This window comes from Cavia porcellus, unplaced genomic scaffold (genome assembly GCF_034190915.1).
Source record: "Cavia porcellus strain 051 isolate PalLab524CR breed Dunkin Hartley unplaced genomic scaffold, mCavPor4.1 scaffold_23, whole genome shotgun sequence".
In the NCBI taxonomy this organism is placed as follows: Eukaryota; Metazoa; Chordata; class Mammalia; order Rodentia; family Caviidae; genus Cavia; species Cavia porcellus.
The window spans coordinates 43,241,043-43,260,906 of NW_026947506.1; the positions used below are offsets into that span (position 1 = coordinate 43,241,043).

The 19,864-nt window shown below is 49.4% G+C and overlaps 1 protein-coding gene across 2 annotated transcripts in view; it reads left to right on the forward strand.

Moving 5' to 3' along the window:
* Vopp1 (VOPP1 WW domain binding protein) overlaps positions 1–19,044 on the forward strand; it is a 107,119-nt gene extending 88,075 nt beyond the window's left edge. For both annotated transcript variants that reach the window (XM_003470138.5, XM_063234328.1), the window contains 2 exons: positions 3,912–4,048; positions 17,129–19,044. In XM_003470138.5, coding sequence (XP_003470186.1) covers positions 3,912–4,048; positions 17,129–17,316 — 325 coding nt within the window. In that variant the 3' untranslated portion in view covers positions 17,317–19,044. The remainder of the gene's footprint in view (positions 1–3,911; positions 4,049–17,128) is intronic.
* Positions 19,045–19,864: the final 820 nt, after the last annotated feature.

Sequence of the window (19,864 nt, forward strand, 5' to 3'; positions counted from 1 at the left end):
TCTCTGTTGACAGCTGTCCTAGAGTTTGATTAGATAAAGCTTCGGGGAGGCAGAACTCCCTATCAAATGAGCCGGGCATGGCCTCTTGCTGTCATCTCCAACACCATCTCCAGCTCCTTGGTTGGGCTTTGGTATTTGGGAGCTGGGTGTCACCAGTCCCCCCAGCCTCTGGCCAGGCCTCCCTTGGGACTAGCTTAGGCAGCCCTGCCTGGACTGCTGACCACTGAACAAGGGCGTGCCAGTGTCCCCACTTTTTGCTTGTGAGTGTCTGAAACTGTAGGAAGAAACGAATTGCTTCACCCTGAGACCTTCCAGCCAAGAGCACTTCCACATACATCTCAAGGTGAAGAGGACAAGCACCAAGAGGCAGAGGTGGTGTTTCAGAGCATGCTGAGCTTCAGGCCACATGCTTCCTTGGGACCTACAAGGACTTTGGGGATGGGAGGCAGCACTGTCTGGGTCATGAAACCTAACCCTGAGAGGGTTTGGAAGTATTTTGGTTTGTCATGAATAATTAGGAGGTTGTGGAGATGTTCCTAAAAATGAAAACAACAAAGATCAGGCTTGATGTAATTAAGAAAAATAAAGAGTCCAGAACTGTCAGAACCTGGTAACCTACCTTGGTCTGGCAGCCAGGCACTCTGACCCTTTGGGACAGGGTCACCTCCCCGAGCAAGGGTAAATGGTGACCTGGCAGGTAGTATGCACAGCCAGTGAGGCTGGCTCTGCCATGTCTGAGCATCCGCTGCCTGAAGAGCTGGCAGTGAAATCTGAGACTGACACCCACACCCAGATGTACCTGGAGGTACAGCAGAGGACATCTGGGGAAGTGAGTTTGAGGAGCCTGGCTGGGGGACATGTGACCCTTGCACTCTGTTCCCCACCTTCCTTCTCTCAGTGAATGTCAGGTGCCTGATATGCCCCAGCTGTTCTGCTGGGGTTCCCTGGGAAGCCCTCACAATAGCTGGCTTCCTGAAAGACATTTGCCGTAGCGGGCAGCTTCGGGTTCGGCACAGGCCAGAGCTGTGCACACAGCATAGAAACTCTGCCAGTGAAGCAGGGGATGCCCTGAGATTTTTAAGTTGGTCTTCAGAGCATGGACAGCACATTGCAGGGATGGAAGCATGGGAAGATTGGGCGCAGAAAGAGAGAGATGGAACGTTCATGCAGCAGAGGAGGAAAGGATGGGGTGAATGGGAAGGATAGCCTGCCATCACCAGACTTGTGAGTTTTGTCTTCTCATCATAAAACAAGGAGTAGTCAGTGTGGTGTGGCCTATAACCTCAGCATTCTGGGAATGCTGGGAATGCTGAGGGAAAAAAATCTTAGGTTCCAGCTCAGCCTGCAATAACTTAACGATTTAGCTTGAGACCCTGCTTCAAAATAAATTCAAAATTAAAAAAAATTTAAAAAGCTGGGGATGCAGCTTTAAAACGCCCTGAGTTCAATCCCTAGTACTCTTCACGTACAAACATAAACAAAAATGTTTTGCGGGAGCACTCAAGCCCCTGACACCTCTTTAACTAAAGAGGTAGGAGTGAAATGCTCAGGGTTAGCCAAGGAGTTTAGCAACACCCTTGGTTCCATCTGCAGGGCACACAGAGTCTGGATGAAGACTGGCAGGTGAGCCTGCTGCTGGGGTCTGCCCTGGGGTGTGAGGAGCAGGGTTTGTATAGCACCTCCTCCCATCAGCAGGATGTGCACAATTGAGAACGGCTTTACTCAGGTTGAGCACAGCACAGGGCAGAGTTGGAAAAAATTGAATGAAAAAAACCGTATTACTTCTGATGATAGGAAAAGCACACTGCTTCCTCTGTGAATGCCTGCAAACCTTCCAAAATCTGCTGAGCGGCAGGAGAGAGTACATCTGCAGGGCATCTGCAGCTCTTCGTGCTGAGAAGGACTTTCCTGTTAACTGCCATGCCTTCCCCACCGCCTGGGTACTGTCACTCCTGGTCCCCATCAGCTCATTCTTCTCTGCTTCATGAGTCCTCTCTATTAATTAAGTTCTCTGCCTGACATTTCAGTGCAGATTCAGTCAGGTGGTGAAACCCACAGTTGGTCCCTGGCATGTGACTTGCTGTAAGTACCTCCTGCCTGTTCCCTGTTAGTGTAAGGTGTGAGCTGAGATGTCATTTTCATCCAGGAAAAAGCAATCCCTCTGGCAATGTGACTGATGTCTTGACTTTTCTCGGAGAAGAGACTTGGATCTCAAATGACTGCATTTTGTAGTCAAGGAGCTGGATTTCCTGAGAAAGTAAACATGTTTGCAAATCTGGCCTCTATGTGCTTTGGGTGTTTCTACTCAGGTAGTTAGGCTGGGCTTAGTGTTGAAGTAGTCCCGAGAGAGGCCCTGCTTTGCCAGACACCTGCAGGTTGGCTTCTTCCGGCCACTAGGACTGGGTCTTTCCTGTCCCACCTCCAGCTGCAGAGCCTTTCTGTCCAGCCTTGTCTCTGAATTTTGCCTTCCATGGCTCCACTGCCTGTATGTTCTTCCCACCCAGATATTCCTCTCCTGCTCCCCCATCTTGTTCCTTCCTTCTCATCCTGTGATACCCAGCTTGGCTGTCACTGAATGAACAGTGAATCTCTTCACTTCTGATCTCCCTCTTCTGATCTCCTCACTACATAGATGCCCTGGTGTAAACCTCTGTGCACTGCATCGTACAGTTAAAAATGACTAAAATGGCAAATTCTATGTCATACACAGTACGTTCTGTCACACACACACACAAAGAACCTGTTTTTGCATCCATTGTTTTCTTCCCTGACATTGACCAGTGTTAGAAATAATTAATTGTGTACATTTGTCATTAACTGTCTCCCTCCCCTTTTAGAAATTCAGTTCAGTGGGAAGGGTGGAGTCCTGTCATTTTCCTCTCTGTCATGCTCATCGTGGTGCTGGAAGCCTCACAGGTGCTAACAGTCACTCGGTGATGAATCATGAATTCTAAGAGAGCATACAGAGGTGCTAACTCCAGCGCTTCCCTGAGTCACCCGGTGTCTGATTTTTCTCTCTACTCCACATTCCACTTACATCATGTTGGCATTCTCAAAGGCTTCACCAGCCAGTGCTTCTCAGGCTTGTTCTGCATGGGCTGGAGCCTTGGCCACGAGCAACTCTGGCTTACCCCTCATGGGCCTCATCACAAGATGAGGATTCTGACTGTCCCATTTTGTGCTTGAGATGGCAAAGAGTTTCTCAGATTGATCAGTCAGTTTTGTCCATTATTATTGGCCCTTCTCAGAGATTCCACTCTTTCCTAGAAAGGAAAGGTACAGTGCAAATAAGAAATGGGGAGAAGGCCTCCACCTATTGCTGATGCTGATGATGGCACAGCCAGCTAGGATTCTTGAATGAATTGGACAGAAGTTTCATCCTGTTTTTGTTTTTTTTTGGTACCGGAGATCGAACTCATGACCTCATGCTTGCAGGCAAGTGCTTGTGCTTGAGCTAAATCCCCACACCCCAGAGGTTTTGATATAGAGGAATGAAATTCCCAGCCTACTCCATGTCCAGTATGAGTTTGTGTTCTCTAAAACAAGAATGAGTTTTAGGAGCAATGGAGGTTAAGAGCAGAATAGATTTATTGAGAGAAAGAAAGCTTCTGTCTGAGACAGAGACAGAGACAGAGACAGAGACAGAGACAGAGACAGAGGAGACAGAGAGGTCCCGAGTGGGTTACCAAAGACTTTGTTTTTTCTAGGGATTTTATAGAGCAAAACCACAAAGTGAGGCGGGTCTAAGGTGGGAAAGACTTGGGAACTTTCAAGGCAGGCAGGCATGAGATGAGACAAAACTGTGGCCAACCAATAAGATCAATTGCTCAGGTAAAATTGATTAAATTGGGGGTAAATGGGGAAGCGAATCATGTAGCCGTCTCCAACCCACTTCGTCTGCCTCTCCCCAGGTTTCTCCTAATGATGGGTGTACTTTTCTGCTGTGGAGCTGGCTTCTTCATCCGCAGGCGCCTGTACCCACCACCGCTGCTTGAGGAACCTGCGTTCAACGTGTCCTACACCCGACAGCCCCCCAACCCTGCACCAGGTCAGCCCCAGTCCCTTCTGTGCAGATGTTTGCTAGGGGAGGGCCCAGCACGTGCCCTGGAGAAACTGTAGGCTGTTTGTTCCTCAAAGCCCTGAGGGCCCACTTCATTGTCGTTGCACTGGTAGCAAATGTGGTGGAAGGAAAGGGTTGTGTGCTGGTATTTACAGGTTGTTGGTGTGCCTCACATGGAACTTTGCAGTGTCCAGAGAATGTCCAGCCATTCGCTGCTGTCTCCTTTCCTCAGTACTGTATTTATGAATTTCAATGTGAGAATGGTAATGTCCCTGCCATTCCTGATGTCTCTGCATTACAGATTGTGTCTTTAAGTGAGAGCTTACGAGGTATTTATTCTGTGACTCCTGATTACTCGTTTTATTCACTTTGCTGTTTATTGTTTGCTCACTACATTCTGAGCACTCCAAATAATGCATCTGCAGACAGGTAGACATCTTCGTAGACATTACATTTGCCATTTTAGGGTGTAGCACCAAAGCAGTGTCTCAGGGTCAAAGACAATTGGCTATTTCTTATTCCCTTCTTTTTGCGTGCGTGCTGAGGACTAAACTCAATGCCTTAGCACTAAGCTACATCCCTAACCACTTTTTTTATGTTGACAATATTTAGGTTAGTTTTTTTTTTTTTTTGTACTGGAAATCAAACTCAGGACCTTGAGCTTGCCAGGCAGTTGCTTATACCACTGAGCTAAATCCCCAGCCCATTTTTCTTATTTTGAGACAGGACCTCCCTAAGTTTGCAAGTTTCCCAGGCTGAGCTCAGCTCTCAATCCTCCTGCTTCCACCTCCCAGAATGCTATAATTAGAAGCATTCAGCTATGCTCTGAAATTTCTTAATCCACATAAGAAAGTACACATAAGCATCTCAATCTCCCGTGCACTGTGGTGGGTGGTGTTGGTTATCTCCCCTCACACATAGGCTGGGGCACTGGTTTCCACATTGTGCATAAGGAGCCTCGTAAGCATGGGGGAAGCCCAGGCCCCAGAGCAGGTGCAAGGAGGACAGAGCAACCATGTCCTGTGTGTCCCGGCTGCTGTGGTCCAGCGGCACTTCCCGTGGGGGCTCCTGGGCAGAGTCTACACCAGAGATGGTGAATCTTTTAGCACCTTCAGTGATTAAAAACAGCCAGTTGCAGGGCATGTGCAGTAGATTCATCACCAGTGGTCTACACTGACTGCATACTGCCAAGTTATGGTGAGAATACAAGCATTTCCTACCTTGATTTTTACAGAGTTTTAGTTAGCGAAAGGATTCAGCCCTAGAGATCTATCTGTGCAGTACATAGTGAATTAAGCTAAAGTTTAATTTAGTTTAAAATTTACTAAGGGGCTAGATCTTGCATTACTTGTTCTTATCACACACAAAAATAATAGCACATAAAGCCTAGAAAAGCTTTGAATTGATAGGGATGCGTATGGGTACATTATGGTGGTGATTTTGTCTCACACCCTCCAGCTGTGTATATTGAAACAGCCCCCGAAACAGCTGTTTGCATATCAGTCATAATTTAGGCTGCCTTAAAGGAAAGAAGTGGGGAGGCTGAATGTAGGAGGAGGAAGTGAAGAGCCTTCCCTCCTGCTCTAAGGCTGTACTCAGGATGGAGGGAGAACAAGCTGATCTGTTGTGCCTTTGTTCTTTTACAGTTTCTTCCTCCAAATACTCTGGAGAGTTTTCTTTTTTAAAAAGAATGTGCCTTATTTTTTTAAATGTTACCCCGAAAGATACAAATATATGCATTCACAATTATAGCTTACTGGGAGCCATACCTTAAACTCTACTCAGCCCTGGTACCATTTTGTTCACATAGCTGTATTGTATTGTTTGTGTTTGTTTGGTTTGGAGAGGTTTTGTCTGTTTGGTGCTGGAGATAACCCACGGCATTCCAGGCTCACCAATGGGCTGAACCCCAGCTGTATGTTCTTCCATATTTGATGTTATTCAAACTCTGTGATCAATAGAGTCAAGTGCGAATTTTCAAGTAAAATGGAGACTGAAGCCGTTGTGGGTTTCATTTCATCAGGGAGGTTTTAGTGCAGAGAGAGCAGGATGTGGGGCCCATGGACCTTGGCTGCAAGGAGTTGTGAACCTGTGATTTGAGTGCTGGCCAAGTCCCAGTCTGTGCTACTCTGTGTGTCTCACCTGGGACCCAGAGAACGGTCTGTCCCTGCATGCTCTTTCCCATCCCGCTCTCCTACCCATGATGCACCTGGCTGTCCTCAGCCTAATCAATGGCTCCAACACTTGTGCCATTCAATCCCCCAAATCTTGGCCTGAACAACACCTGCTGCAAGTTCTCCTGATCGCTGGCCTTCCAACATGGCCCCTGCAAAGTCCTTAGGAAATGGTCTCAAGGGGCACAGCAGCAACTTTAGATCAATTAAACTTAAGAATCTAGGGCAGAAAGCTAGATGTGGTGGTGCACTGCTGTAATCCCAGCACTTGGAGGTTGAGGCAGTCAGATAATTGCAAGTTCAGAGACCAGTCTGGGCTACAAAGTGAGCCTAAGGGCATCCTGAACCGCATAGCAAGACCCTGTCTCAAAAAGACAAAAAAAAAAAAAAAAAAAAGAAAAGAAAAGAAAAGAAAATGAACATAGGTCAGAGATAGATTCAATGGTGGATGCCTGTAATCCTAACACTGAGGGAGGATGAGACAGGTGAATCTCAAGTTTGAGTTCCCTTGGGCACCTGGGTAGTGTAATGAGACTTTGTCTCCAAGAAAAAAAAAAAGAAAAAGAAAAAGAAAAACATTCAATAAGGGGTTCGGAGTGTAGCTCAGTGTGAAGGCCTTGGGTTCAATACCGAATACTGAAGAAAAATAAAAGCGATCTAGGTCAGGAGTGACACAAAATAAAAAACACCAAGTACTTCTCCCAGTGAGAAGCTGTCTTGGGCCAAGCCAGCCTCTCTCACAGTGGGAGGTGGAGGCAGTGTTGGGAGAAGAAGGGAATTCTCACCCCGCACTGGGCGTTCAGAACTGTACCAGTGATGCAGATGCCAGAGATGCCAGGAAAGCCCAGTGCCTGCCATTCCTGCTTATTCCAGGATCATCGTCTGCTCCAGCCACAGTGTAGCCCTGGCTGGCCATCAGCCGTCTATGCCTTCTCTCCCTGCAGGCCTGCAGCGGCACCAAACAGCTCTGCAAACTCACCGGAGCAGGTGCAAGTGCAGGCTCCTTGTTCCAGTGGCAGTCTTACATTCCCACAGTTTGACACCAGGTCAGGGTCTGTTCCTGTGAACAGCTACAGATGTGGGAGGACTCTGCCTGCTTTGATGTAACTCTCTGAAAGTGGTCATTTTGAAGATGAGAATCCAGTATGGTGATCGTAATGGCTCTGCCTGAGTGGGGTTCCCCTGCCAGGGCTGTTTGCTGAGATCTGTGGCCAGCGGGCCAGTGATGGTGGAATGCGGGGACAGAAAGCTGGGCCACATCGTGCCATGTGGAGCCTGGGAAGAGTAGCCGAGCACTGATGTCTGCAGTGTCCCCTGACACTGTGGGGTGGTGCAGCTAAGGAATCGGGCCTGTGCACCAACCTCAGCGACACACCAGGGCCTGATCTCCTCCTGCATGCCTCCATGGGAGCCAGCCTGGCCTGCAGAGCTGTGCACTAGAGGAAGAGATTGGAGGGCAGGGATAGGTCGAGACAGTGTGGGACTGCAAACTGGCCAAGAGCAAAGGGAGCAGTGGCAGAAGCTGCGGTGAGGACCGGCTCCTCAGGTGCCCCGCAGCCTGGTGTCCCCACAGAGTTCCTGTCTGGTGCCTCTAACTCTGCAGTCCTTACTCTTACTCTTTAACCTGGGAGCCACACTTTCCTTTCCTGCCCGCCAGCTGGCTCACAGAAGTGGCTCTGCGGAAATGTGCTCCTCTTAAGAGCAGAAGGGCTTTTTCCTTTTGCTTTTATTTTTTTCCCACACATATGAACACGTAGTATTTTTGGTCATTATGATCCCTGATAGCACACTTTACATAGTGTATTTCTAAAAAAGAGAAATTTTTTAAAATTTAATTTCTTGAGATGCAGATCTGTTGTGTTGCCCAGCTGACCTGGAAGGGTTGGGCTCACACAATCCTCTTGCCCCAGCCTCCAGAAAAGGAATTTTTACCCATTGTTAAGACGAATCATGAAAGAGCTTCTACGCCTCAGCTCTTTGATCTGGAAGCTGAGTCTTCTGGCAAATGTGAGCCACTTGTCCACTGTCTGCTTTACCAGTGGGCAAAAGAGAGCTTGTGCCCAGCCACACTGCTAGCTTCCACATGTGGCGTCCCCACGAGTGGCACCCATCACAGGGGTCATAAAGGCAGAGCTGGACTGCACGGACCGTGGCCTCCTCGCTCCTCACAGGTGCTCCCTGGGAAAAGTCCCAGGGACCTTCTGCCACCGCGCAGGTGAGTTGAGGACAGTGAATCACGTAGGAGGTGAGGCGAATGCCCGGCCACCTTCCTGCCACCACGTTGTCCCAGGCACGGGCAGTGCGGGACTCTGCGCTTAGACGCAGGCAGGGCATGCGGTGGTCACAGCGGGCCAGCTCCACCTTCGCTTTAACCTTTGCTCCTAACAGAGCAATGCAGTTGCAAGAGCTAAAACTGTGACATTTGAAACCCTTTTCTTGCCCTTTGTGCCAGGGGCCCGACCCTGACCCCCATTCCACACCCTGTGGCTGGGTGAGCAGCGGGGAGCAAGCGCAGCGGCTCCTGTGTGTGCACCGCTTCCCGAGGCTGAGCGCGGGTTTTCCTAGGAGCCCAGCGCCTGCTCTGAACTGTGCATGCGCGGGGTCTTACACGATGCTCAGGTAGCAGTGGAAGTAAAGTACACACTCCACAATAGAAATAAAGTGCACAATAAATGTAGTATACTTGAGTCACCCCAAAACCAACCCCTGCCTTGGCCCAGGTGCATGGAAAAGTTGTTCATGAACCCAGCCCCCAGTGCCAATGTTGGGGACAGTTGACTTACACATTCACATTGCTTGGAGACCTTCTGCAGAAACTGACATGCCTTTTCCATTTCTCAGGTGTTTCCCTTCTCAGCTGACCTTCAGTAAACTCTTAGTTTCCTGTACAGTGTTTTTGCATTTTAAAAAAGGAGCTGTAGACTTGGGGAAAGGCTTATAGACCCGGGAAAATACTTCAGAAGCATGTGATCATGCTTTTCCAGCTGCATGTGCTGCGCTAGTATCTTAACCCTCACCTCTCCAAGGAGGAGAGTGTCCTTGGTACAAAGTTCTGCACAGATCTCTATTACCCAGGAAAACAGGGAGGGAGCAGGAATTGGGTGTGGAGCTAGCAGGGTTGTGCTGTCCCCCTCTGTACATCTTGACAAAAGGGAGGAGAGAAAAATATCTTCAGGTCACAGAATTTCAGGGCTGGCCTGAACAGAACAAAAATCCCTGCAAATTATTAAAATGTTTCTGGTGATTCTATTTTGATAGCATCATTGGTGTTATTTTAGGGTGCTGGGCATGTGCCGTGGGACACTGTGGGGTCAGGTGTGAGGGAAAAGAAATAGCTGATACTGTGTCCTAGGACCACACTCGAAAATGACTACAGTTTTGAGGATCTAAAATAGCAGAGAAGCCAGATGTCCAAAATGGGGATCTTCCCGGGGTTGGTCCTGTTTTGAGACCTTCAGGACTCTTTAAGGTTTTGTGAGTCTTTTGAAGTAAGTTGTGTGTAGTTATTGCCCCTCCCTATGTCCTGCTAGGCATGGAGCCCCTGGTCTTTACACTGAGCTGAGTCCCCAGCCCTTAGTTTTTATTTTAAGATGAGTTTTGCTAAGTTACCCAGCCTGGGCTTGATCCTCCTGCCTCAGCTTCCCAGAATGCTGGGGTTACCTCCATGTGCTACCATGGCCAACTGGGGTGCATTTACTCTCCCATTTTCTTTATTAGTACTCTACATGTTCACCTTATTAAATGTTTTAGGAAAAGAAGTGAGAAGAATCTCTTGGGTGCTGGCATTCTGAAGGCCATGCCCAGCTGGTGGATTTCTGATCCCTGCAGGCACTAAGGACACCTATGCTTGCCTCTCGCAGCTCTGCCCAGCGCTTCTGCCCCAGGCCTTTGGTGGAGAGATGGGGACAAGGCAGAACAAGGGGTTCTCTGCTGCTCGGGTTCAGTGAGTGAGCACTGAGTGGGTGGAAAGGGGCTCATAGATGGAGCTCCCGCAGGAGGAAGTCTCATGCTGTGGACGGCTTCCTGTGGTTAGTGGCACTTTAGCTGTACCACTTCTATACTGGGCCGGAGAGTCAGCACTCAGTGAAAGCTGGCAGTTACTACCTGAAGTCATAGCATTTAGAAATCTACAGATGGGCAGGCTATGGTGGCACACATCTGTAAATCCAGGACTCTGAGAGACTGAGGCAGGAGGATTGCAATACTCAAAATTCTAAAAAGGGGGTAGAGGGTGGAGTTGTACCTAATTGTAAAGGCCCTGGGATCAGTTCCCAGTAGTATTGGAGGATCTACAAATGAGCAAATAGATATTCTGTACCCTTGCACATTGTAATCCCAGCACTCAGGAGACTGATGCAGGAGAATCACCAGTAGGTTGAGACCAATTTGGGCTACAAAGGGAGTTCAAGGCCAGCCTGAACTATATAGTGAGCCCCCGACTCAAAAAAATTATTTATTTTCTACTTGCACTACCCTAAATTATAGGTGGAGCTAAGGAGGCAGAGGGCTCTGTGCTCCTGCCTCAGCCACGCTTGCTCCGTGCAGCGCCACCCCAGTCAGGGCTCCCGCCAGAGTCTTGTCCTCACCTGTGTCAGAGGCCCCGCTGCTCTGGTCTTGCCTTCATCTCCTCGAGCTTCCATCTGTTTCCAGTAAAGCAGCTTGGTTGCAAATAGAGGAGGCAGAGCTGTCCAGACTCTCTAGAGGTAACTTCCTTTCCCTGCAGTCACATCAGGATGCCTCTGCAGCACCGCTCAGCTCCCCATTCTGGCCCTACTGGCCAATGCACACTCAGCCCCTCCTCCACCGCCCCATCCCATGAACTACGCGCACTCTTTACGGCCATCCATCACCCTCCTCCTCCTCCACCATCCTGACCCCGTACACACAGCCAGTTCCCCACCAGCTTCCCTCTGGACACACTTGCCGACTGCGGTACCTTTCACCAGCTCATGCATGGTGTGTTTCTCTTATTGGCTTTGTTTAGTGTACTCTGAACTTCAAATGCCATAGGACTGGAAGTTTCCTGGTCTTCTCCCTAGATGTATTCTTAGTCCTCCGACCGCTGGTAATTTTCAGTAAAAATTCAGTGTTTATTGAGTATGCAAATGAATAAAGGAGTCAACGGAACTGAATGCAAAAATTTATTCAGTGTGTGGTAAGCTGATTTTTAGTTAGATTTATAACCTAAATCTTTGTTCAAGTTGAAAGTATGGAAGTAAATGAGTGAAACTGATCTCAAAAGAAGTTCAGAGATTACTAAAGAAGACAAATTGAGAAAGACAAATTATTAAAATATAAATTGTATAAAATAATAATTGAATGTAAATCTAAAAGTTAGTGCTGGCTAAAAAGGAAAAAGCTTTACATCTCTCCCCTGATAAATATAACCAAGAAAAGACTAAGCAAGCAAAACTAGAACCATATTTTAAGATACTGCAGGTCAGAGGGAGATTAAAAACTGTTTAAAAATCTAGATGTGACAGTTTATGTCTGTTATCCCAAAACTCTGGGAGGCTGAGGCAGGAGGAACACAAATTCTAGCTCAGCTTGATAACTTAGCAGCCAGTGAGTCCTCGTCTCAAAATTTAAAAAGGGCTGGGGATGTCACTCAGTGTGGGCATCTAAGCTGATTCATGTCGCAGCTACTATGAGTAGTGCTGGAATAAAGGGGACTGCAAGTATCTCTATGATGTGGTAATTTTGTTTTTTAGTGAAATATGCAAAAGAATAGATGGATCATATGGAAGCTTGCCCTGCTGCTTTCAAAGACTTTTCTTCAGGATCATAAAGACTTAGTATCTACTACTGAACTTCCTTGAGGGTTCAAAGATCAAATCCTGCAGTAGATAACTCCTGCTACCAGCTGTATCTTTTTGGTGGGATTTTTTTTTTTTATCAGTACTGGGGATCGAACTCATGACTGCCTGCTTGCAAGGCAGATGATTATGCCGCTGAGCTAACCCAGCCCCTACCAGCTGTATCTTTTTAATAATTAACATGGAATAAATAACTGTTGATCAAACTATATGCACACTTTAGACCCATGGCCAATGTTACCTTAATGAAACTATAAAAGAACTCCCCTGAGAATTAGCATGCTTTATGTCATTAATATTTAACATCATTCAGAATTTCTGGCTGAAGTATTAACATGGAAATAATCTTAGGAAAGAGAAACAGTGTTTCTCTGTTGTAAACAGTGTATCAGTACTTAACTACAAAACCTAGAGAGTGGGTTGAAAGTATTTTGAGTAGTTGAAACAGTGTTGCAAGGTGAACAGATACAAGGCAAAAGCAGATCCAACTGGAAGGCTCCTGTCTGATAAGGAACAGTTGTGAAGAGAAAGCTATTAACTGATGATGAAAATGTTCTCTAGGAGAATTAGCTTGGGTGCTTTTGGCTGCAGTTTGTCCGCCAGCCTAACCAACAAGACTTATCTATACAGTAAGAGTGACAAAGACCTGTGTTTCTGGCTTTCCCTCAGGTCTGGGCAGCATCTTCTGGAACCATGGCTCCTCCCTTTACCCATGCTGCCCTGCCTTATCCCTCTTTGGTTCCCTGTGCTTTCTGTCTCAGGTCTGCCTGGCTCTCCCAGTCTACCGGGACTGAAGAAGGAGATAGCCTTGCACAGTGTGAAATGTATGTGTGCTCTGGATTTTGGAGCTGGACATGAAAGTTGGTAATGGGAATGCCATGGTATAAAAAGCAGTGTGAGGGACAGGATGTATGTGAGATTCTTGTTTGTCAAGAAAATACTGTTAGGCAAGCATTTATTTGTTTGTTTGGTTTTGCAGCACTGAGCCCCGTGCTGTATTCCCAGCCCTTTTTATTTATTTCACTTGTATTTTGAGTGGGGTCTTGCTGCTTCTCTGGCTGGCTCTTGCTTTCCCTCCACTTTCTGCCTCCGTTTCCAGGGACCTCTTTTGGCAGCGAGTACGAGTGAGATCTGTTAAGGGTTCTATCTCCATGTCCCCCAAAGCTTCTCACAGCCATAGGTGGGGCCTTTGAAGAGGTAGCTGAATTTGAGTGTCTAATGATTTATGCTGTAGTGCCAAGGAGTAAGACTGGGTGATTACTAAATCAGTCCTCTGATTGGTTTGGCACTGCTGTAATCTTGGTAGCCTGGATACAATACAACGGGCAGAAAGAGGCTTGTCTTGTCTCTTGCTTGCTTTGCCACCCTCTGCCCACCATGAACTGTTTCTCCTCTGCAGCTTCTCTGCTGGGCCACCCTGTGTTGGAGCTAGCTTGTTAGGAACCAAAATCTCTACAAATTGTGATCTAAACAAACCTTTCTCCCTTTAACTTTAGATGTCAGATATTTTGTCTCATCAATGAGAGAGAAATGGCTAAGACTTTTCTCTCATTGCTGAGACAGAGGTTTTCTGTTTGCATGTTGTTTTATTTCTTGACTTTTTTTTTGCATATGGAAAGGCCTGTTCTCATCCTGAGTCTTTGCTCACTGCTTTGGTTTCGAGGCCTATGTTTGTCCTGTTCTGCTCTGTGTTTCTGATCCAAACCACACTGCTGTTTGTCTTTAAGAATGAGTCAACTGGGCAGAGTCATGTAAAATCTTTCAGGTTTTGCTTATTTGTGATATGGAGCTAAAATGGAGCTTACGGTTTTGATTCAGAGTCACAGTGCCATAGAATCATGTGAGTCTCTGAAGTTAGAGCCATGCACTTGGCCTTGCTTCCTGCCTCGACTTCCCCAAATGAAAATGGACTCTCAACCTGGTTACACAGGTGTTTGGTTTTCCACCTCTGTGAGGCCTGAATAGTGACTCAGTCAGCATCTTGTGGAGCTCTGCTTTTGGCCAGGTGAGCAGAAGTCTGGGCCATGCATGTCTCTGAGAGCCACTGCTTCACTTGGCAGGCTGTATCCTGGCTTGTGGCTTCCGTCCTGTGGGGCCGTGGCTACCCACTGTGTGGGGACAGCACCTTCCCTGCTGCCCTTCTCTTTAGCCCACCCTTTCCAGCACATTTCCTCCCTATGGTCACATTTTTTTTCACCAAAAGATGCATGTTTTTGACAAATGCGTGATGCAGCCTCCTCCTCTCTATTGTTCCCTTTATGTTCTAATGCCTCTCTGCACCAGATTTAGTGGTATACACCTGTAATGCCTGCTCTCTGAGATCAAAAAATAAAGAACAGCTAGGATGTGGCTCCCTGGGAAGGCCCTGGGCTTAACCCCCGTACTCTGCTCCCCCAGGCCTCTCCACCTTCATGTTCAAATATCTTAATGCCATGCTGCCAGCTCCTAGCAGACTTCATGCATCATATTGCAGGGTAGATGTGAGTGGCCATACCTGGGTGCCCTCTGGACACACCTGAGCTGCATCCTATCCCAGGGAGTTGACCTGCGCTGGTCCTCAGGAGCGGGGGCTTGGCCAGATGTCAGCCAGGTCCTCTTGTTCCAGCAGAAGTGTGCCTGATGCACTAGAGACAGAGCCTAAAGCCAAATCACCATCCCTCCTTCTTCAGTCAGAGAATGCCTGCCAGGAGCCAGGTACTGTTCAACTCCCAAAAGACACCAAGATGAATCCTCTCCTCTGTTCATGTGCAGAAAGCTCAGAACACATCACACAAAGCTGAGCAAGGTGGCACAGCCTGCAATTCTAGCACTCTGGGAGGCTGAGGCAAGAGAATCACAATATCAAACCCAGCCTGGGTTAGCCACTTCAGGAGCTCCCGTCTCAAAGTAAAAAATAAAAATAGGGCTGGGGATATAGCTTATTTGAAAGACCCTGGGTTCAATCCCTAGCATAAGTAATAATCAAATAATTTTGACCTCATCCCACACTGTGCTGAGTGCAGTGTAGCCAGCACACATGTGTCTCTCTGGGTGCCAAGTCCTGGGACCCTGCTTCCACTGTAATGTGTCCCCACATTACAGTGAGATGCTGAATGTGCTCCCAATTTCCACCTCACTGCTGCCTCACTGCATCTGTTGGTCACCACCTGACCCCTCGTCTACTCTTGAGTTGCTTCTTGCCTGCTTCCCTGGGGCCAGCATTTGCTGCTGAAACTACTGGAAAAGGAGCACAGGAGCCCAGACACCACAGTGCAGACCTGCAGTGCTCCTCTGACAGCCGTCTGCCCTCGAAGCGTGCCCGGCCTTCTCCCAACTTTAGTTTCTCCCTGTCCCTGACACCAAGACATATAGCCTTGCTCCCACTGTTGGCCCTTACGAGCCACCTTTTTATTCTCCTTGTCTACCTTAAATGTGCTCTGCTTCTTCTGCTTTGAGTGTGGGCTGTTTTTGCAGCTTTCTCCCCAGCTGTCACCCTGGCCCCTCTGCACCACTGCCCAATGCTCATGGCTCTGAGACAGTGCTGCCTCGGCCCTCCTGCATCCAGTGCAGATCTGGAAATTTCATCTCCCTGCCCATCTCCTGTCCTGGCCACCTCCCTGGAGAGCAGAAACCAGGGCTCCTCTTTCTAGGTCCTGCCTCCACCCTGGTGTACCCACACCAGGTCAGCCAGGCTCAGTCCTTGGCTACATCTCCCCACTAACCCTCTGCTGCTCTCCATTTCCTCTCTGATATTCACAGTCACTCATTCTCTCCTGCCTGCACTGTTTTGATGGCCTGCTTTAAAAACTTGTTAACTTTTTACTTGTGTAAGACAGTAGGGATCCAGATATGAATAACTCCCAATCTCAGTCCTTGAGAAACTCGTGGCCCTGGCTGGTGGCATACTAGGGACACAGTTGCAGAGACCAGCAACAGTGCCATCTGAGAGTCACACGGGCGCAGGGGGGCAGGTGTTGACACCCTGGGGCACCGTGGGCTGTGAAGGCCTTTCTCCTGGCATGCCATGAGTTCTCATAATCTGATGCGCGTGGTTTAGAGATGCAGAATGCCTGAGTGGTGTCTGTCAGGAGTGAGATCATTATTCAGCTAAAGAATCAGAGGGGGATTTGCAGAGCAAAACAGAACCCAGCCCCCACACCACGCTGCCCAAGGCAGCTTCTCTGGTACACACATACCTCACTCAGGTGTGGGTCTGCACAGAAGCACCCAGCCAAGGCACTGGCAGACCTGTGGTTGAGACAACCAAAATACCAGATCTGAGGAGTGCGCTGTAAAGAAACCTGGAGAGAGAGCCAGTGTGGAGCTCTGGCTCCTGTTACCTTCACCACCACTTTCCCAGGGTCCTACAGCTATGGCCTCAGCCTGCACCCCAGGTCCCCGCCTGTAGAAGAGGCTCTCTGGCAGCCTCTTGGACCCAGCGTGTGGCTGCCAGGACCTCTCTGTCTGGGACCTTGGCGCTCCCTGGCCTGACTGGATGCCAAGCCCACGTTAGCAATGATGATGTCCTCCATGCTCTGTGCTCCAGGGTGTTTGAGCTGGCTGGTGACTGGGCCTGGGGTAGGAACCAGCCTATTCTCCCAGCTCTGCCCACTGCAGGTGGCATGTGACTGTCCTGACTGTGGCTGTTGAGCTCTGCTCTAGCTGCCTGTAAAGACAGCTCACCGTGGCAGTCCAGTCTATGATCAGTGCAGCCAGTGTCTCCACCCAGTGCCACCTGCACCATGCTCCATGTGGTTTGTCCCCATGGTGTGGATCCCATACCAGTGAGGGTGGAGCCCATCATTGTTCTTACTTGGCCTGTATGCTGGTCCCACTCAGCTTTCTGGACATACTGGGTTCCCCTTGTATTCTTGTTTCTGTGTTACAGTCCTGGGGATTGAACCCAGGCCTTCATGGTGAGTTACATCCCCAGCCGTTTGGAGTCTCTGTAAAGTTGCCCAAGCTGGGTTGGAGCCTGTGATCTCCTGCCTCAGTCTTCCAGAGTCCTTGATGTATGTTCACTCAGTAAGTGACTCGGTAAAGCCCAGGGTGCTATGAGTGTGCCATTTGTGCTCACACATTGTCCTCTTACCTTCCAGGAGCCCAGCAACTGGGGCCGCCCTACTACACTGACCCGGGAGGACCAGGCGTGAATCCTGTTGGGAACATGGCAGTGGCTTTCCAGGTGCAGCCTAACTCTCCCCAGGGCTGCGTGGCTTACCCGCCCCCTCCTTCCTACTGCAGCACACCGCCGCCCCCCTACGAGCAGGTGGTCAAGGACAAGTAGGCCACTGCACAGCCAGGGTGGCCCACAGCGGACTCCTCTCCTCTCCTCAGAGCAAGCACAGCTCCTTCTCGCATTCCTGTGGAGGACGTGTCTGAACCACATTGTGTCTCCTCTGTTGCTTCCGTTTCCAACATGGTCTGAGCTCTCCAGCAGCATAGTGACTGTCCCTGAGGGTGGCAGAGAGACTGAGAGGATGGGAGGATGGAGAGCCAGGCGAGGCAAGCCGAGGCTGCTGCAGCTGGGATCAACCATCATGCCTAGGGACGGCACCTCAACGCTTTTCTGTGCCCATCCACGTCCTGTAGCCAGGCCTCCTCTGCATAGACCAGGGACCCTAGCTTCCATGGCAAGGAGGCTGGGTGGGCCAAGTCAGCGTCTCTGTCTCTTATGACCTGAAGGCCACAAGGAAGCCCTCCGTGCCAGACCTGGACTGTGTCCGGGGGCTCTTGATCTGGCACAGAGAAGCACATTGCCCTCTCAGTGCATCTATGATGGTGCCTGTGCCCTGTCCTGTGCCCCTGGGATCTCAGCCCATGGCTCCTAACACCCTGTCCCCAGGCTGCAGAAGTGGGGGACTGGATGGCCATGGGTTGCCCACAGGAAGTCATGTTGGCCTGAGGAGAGGGGCCAAGGCATAGCCAATGGTGGGAGTCTGTGCAGATCGTGCCTGTGCCCTGGGCAGCTGTGTGGAGAGGGTGGGGGGCTTGCTGAGAAGACAGGGCATGGGTGCAGGTGTGGTGGCTCTGGCCATGTCATTAAAACTATCAGGAAGATGTGGTAAGACACACAGACCCCCACAGAAAACACTCCTCACCCCTGGACCCCGCAGTAGTAGCAGGAATTGCCGACAGGCCAGAGGTTGTCCCCAGTGTAGTTAGTCGTGTGGGTGTGAAGGTAGAGCAGACCGAGCTGGGACCAGGCCATGTGTGATGTGAACAGCATGGCAAAGACACCTTCGCAGAGCGCTCTGTGTGGTGCTGGGAGCGTGACGGGGGTGATTGCTGTTCAGATGGAACTCCTGGGAGTCTCCTTGGAAACTGTCACTTGGTAGCCAGAGGCTCCTGGTTAAAGAGAGAGTTCCATCACCTTAGGTGAGAGGCCACTGTCGTTTTTTGCCAAGGGTAGCACTGAACAGTGTGGACTTGGCGACAGGAACCATGGGCAGCCCCAGGGAATAGCCTGGTGGAGCTGATGCTGCCATCTGGGCCCCAGTGCCCGCCATGTTGAGCTGACCTCTGTCCCCTGCCTGTCCTTGATTCTATTGGATAAAACCACAAAGCACAACATCTGGTGTTTACAACCACAGTCCCATCAGCTCCTTCCTCCAGGGCATTTGTTTTGCATTTTTAATGTCAGTTTCTCCCTTTACTTTTTTAAATAAAGAAGCACAGTGAGAGCTGCCCCTGGTGGTGGACCAGTCACAGCTGAAGCAGGCACCAAAGGCCAGCTGAGCTTTGTTCAACTTCTCTAAAAGACTGAGCCCCAGGGAGGGTGCACATGTTTTATACTCTGTGTGGGAAGCGTTGTCCCCATGGTGCTGGCCCAAGTCCTGTGCCTGTGGTGTCTCCTTTGTGTGTGTAGCCGCCCTGCAAGGCCGGCAGATCGGAGAGGCTCAGACAGATCTGTGCATGCTCTTCCTGGGTCACACGTGGGTCGTGTTGCAGTTTTTGTCCTCTTTTGATAGAGTCCTGTTTCCTATGTATGCAGAATAAAGACAATTTGATCACATCTTTGACTGTTCTTCTGGGAAGCAAATGAGACACAGTGCGGCTCTGGGGCTCTTGGTTGGAAAGGTGTGGGGTCCTGTGCTCAGAGCAAGGGCCACACCCAGGTCTGGCAGTATTGTTCAGGAGTAGAAGACACTTAGTATTCACCAACTTGCCCCAAAGAAAACCATCTGAGAGGAGGTGGGAGGCAGGCCTTGGGTTCACAACTGGAACCAGCATTGGTTAAGAGGGGCGTGGGTCTGCTCGCCTTAAGCAGGTGGCCTTTGCTTTAAAATCCCACTCTAAACAAAGGCCAGGCAGTGGGCATTGGGTCCCAACTGTTGGGGAGGCTGAGGCAGGAGAACTTGATCCCAGGTGGTAGTTCCAGTGTGGGCATTATAGCAAGATTCATCTCAAAAAAGGAAAAACGATCTCCTACATGATCAAACCCTGTTCTTCTCACCAGCACCACTGAAGACTGCAGTTGCTACAGGTAAGTTGTGTGTTAGGTGAACTGCTCAATTGTGGTCACGTTTGTGAAGAAGGATTTTATTCTGTTCTGAAATGCCTGCCTCCCAACCTGGAGCCTCCCTTAAAAGCCTTCAGTGGACCGAGCTGACCCTCCTAGTGTCACCTGGAGATCGCCCTCACCTGCTGGTGTTGGAGCCCTGTGCTCCTGAATGCAAACCCCGAAGTTCTCCGCGAGGCACGCACAGCCCTCCTCAGCCACCCGCAAGGGTCTATGCCACATTCTGCAGCCTCTCCTTCCACGCGTGTTCACCAGCAGCTGGTGCAGTAGACTCCTGAGCTTAGCTTGTGTGGAATGCTGGTCTGTTGCTAGC